The sequence below is a fragment of the Contarinia nasturtii genome, unplaced genomic scaffold (genome assembly GCF_009176525.2).
Source record: "Contarinia nasturtii isolate CC-2019 unplaced genomic scaffold, AAFC_CNas_1.1 Cnas_scaffold_2025, whole genome shotgun sequence".
In the NCBI taxonomy this organism is placed as follows: domain Eukaryota; kingdom Metazoa; phylum Arthropoda; class Insecta; order Diptera; family Cecidomyiidae; genus Contarinia; species Contarinia nasturtii.
In genome coordinates this window covers 1-1,980 of record NW_022199355.1, presented here as the reverse complement: position 1 = coordinate 1,980, position 1,980 = coordinate 1, and the positions used below count along the sequence as shown (strand labels likewise).

Below are 1,980 nucleotides of genomic sequence, written 5' to 3'. Positions count from 1 at the left end.
TATTATTAATACGTTATTTGTTTAATGTGTGATTTTGATGCGGGTATTAATAGGTTGGTTAAACACAGCAAGTGATCACTCGATGCTTGCGTTCTTTCGCGAATTTTACGTTTAAATTGCCAATTTCATTACAAGAACAGTGCTCTCGTGTTATTTGTTACAATTCAATAAGTTCCATCATTATTTTTCCGTTCAAAAACTCGTTCAGTGGTAAAAACAAATGCCAAACATGAAGAAAGGATTTTTACTTGTGGTCGTTCTCCTCCTTGCTGTGAATTTTGTTGCGAAAAGTACTCGAGGTAAGCTTAATGAATTTGAATGTAAGCAAATTAAAACCGATGGGATTAAAAAACGGATTAAGTTTGGTTTTTTACTTTTTAATAATAAAAATTCAAATGGATTTGAAAAAAAAAAAATCTGAAAAGAATCAATTTTAAATTTGAAAAAAATCAAATCGAAATAGGTAAATCAATCATAAAATTGATGTGTGATTACGGCGTATATGTTGTGAGAAAAATATATGACATTAAATATTTTCATGAACTTTATTTATTTTGGTTGCACTATATTAGTTGAATCAGAAAAAAGAATTGAAATTTGTTTGATAAATACTTAATTGAAAGGGTGAGGATTAAAGTAAGCTCAAATCCCGATGAGAATAAAATGTCTTACGCACTGTGATCCACAACATGAATTTATCACATATATTCACTTTTTGAATTCACGTAAAAAATGAATCTGACCTTAGTTTTGCGATACACATAATTTTCGATGCACAATTTTTTTTTTTAAAAGTTGGATTTTTGTATGGAAGCCATGTCTGTATGATATCGTAATGAGCTGAAACTTTGCACAGGTTATTTTTTCACACAACTGTAACCGCATTGACGCTGAACATTTAGCACAACTTGTATAACCCATTACTAACACTTGTAACTAGGTTAATTCTGAATCTTCTCCTTTGTTCAAATTCTTCACAGGAAATGAAACTGAGGAACTTTTTGATGCTATCAGATTAGGTAAGTCAAAGACAATCATTACACATTCCATAATATTCTCAACGATTTTTTATCTTTCTCCGAGTTAATTTTCATAAAATTCAATTCCTTTGAAATATCATTACAGCTTAATGTTTGAATATGATAAAAGAATATATATTAAATTTAAATGCCTTTCTTCTATCCTTTCCAGAGAATGTAGATGTAGTTACACGTCTAATTGAGAATAGTTCACTCGTAAATGATAGAAATTCGTATGAACTGCTTTCACTTGCGGTAGCTCGGAGTAATTTCAAATTGATAAATAAAAATAAAAATGTGGTTGCTTCATAAGAATTTTATAAATTTTGCAGATAAAACGGACATAGTCAAAGCTCTTGTCGATCATGGAGCGGATGTAAATTCTAGAGATTACAGTCATTCTACACCACTCCATAAGGCTGTTCAATATGGTAATTGTCTATTTATTTGAAATTTGAAAATATCAAGCGTGATAGCTAAAGTAGTTAAGCCAACTGTTTCTTTGCTTAAAATTTCAGGTAGACGCGAAATTATTGAGTTTTTAATCACTCGTGGTGCAAAGGTGAATGCCGAAGATAATGATAAATGGACGCCACTCCATAACGCCGCTCGATATCGTAATTATTGATTATATGGCCTATATATAGGTCTTGAAAATGAAAATAACGTGGTAGGATCACTAAATATTTATCTGCACAACATTTCAGGCAAATTTGAAATATTTAAATATTTAGTTGAACATGGAGCAAATATAAATGCTACAACTGTCCACAAGTATACACCTCTATCTTTGGCTGTTGCAAGTGGTAATTTTCAATGGATTCATTTAGCAGAATGGTTGTTTCATGAGAACTTCGTACATTTTACAGGTAGCACGGAGATTGCCAAATATCTTGTCGAACATGGAGCTGATGTGAATTCTAGAGACGAAGATAATTATACACCACTTTTCAGCGCATCT

General features: G+C 31.3%; 1 protein-coding gene across 1 annotated transcript; it reads left to right on the top strand.

Moving 5' to 3' along the window:
- Nucleotides 1–93: 93 nt before the first annotated feature.
- Nucleotides 94–1,974, top strand: LOC116347674 (poly [ADP-ribose] polymerase tankyrase-like; the record flags this gene model as incomplete). Its single annotated transcript, XM_031778368.1, has 7 exons — nt 94–299; nt 981–1,019; nt 1,192–1,284; nt 1,352–1,450; nt 1,538–1,636; nt 1,727–1,825; nt 1,889–1,974. Coding segments are annotated over exons 1-7 (594 nt in total), but the record flags the coding sequence as incomplete, so codon positions are not given.
- Between the last annotated feature and the right edge of the window lie 6 nt (nt 1,975–1,980).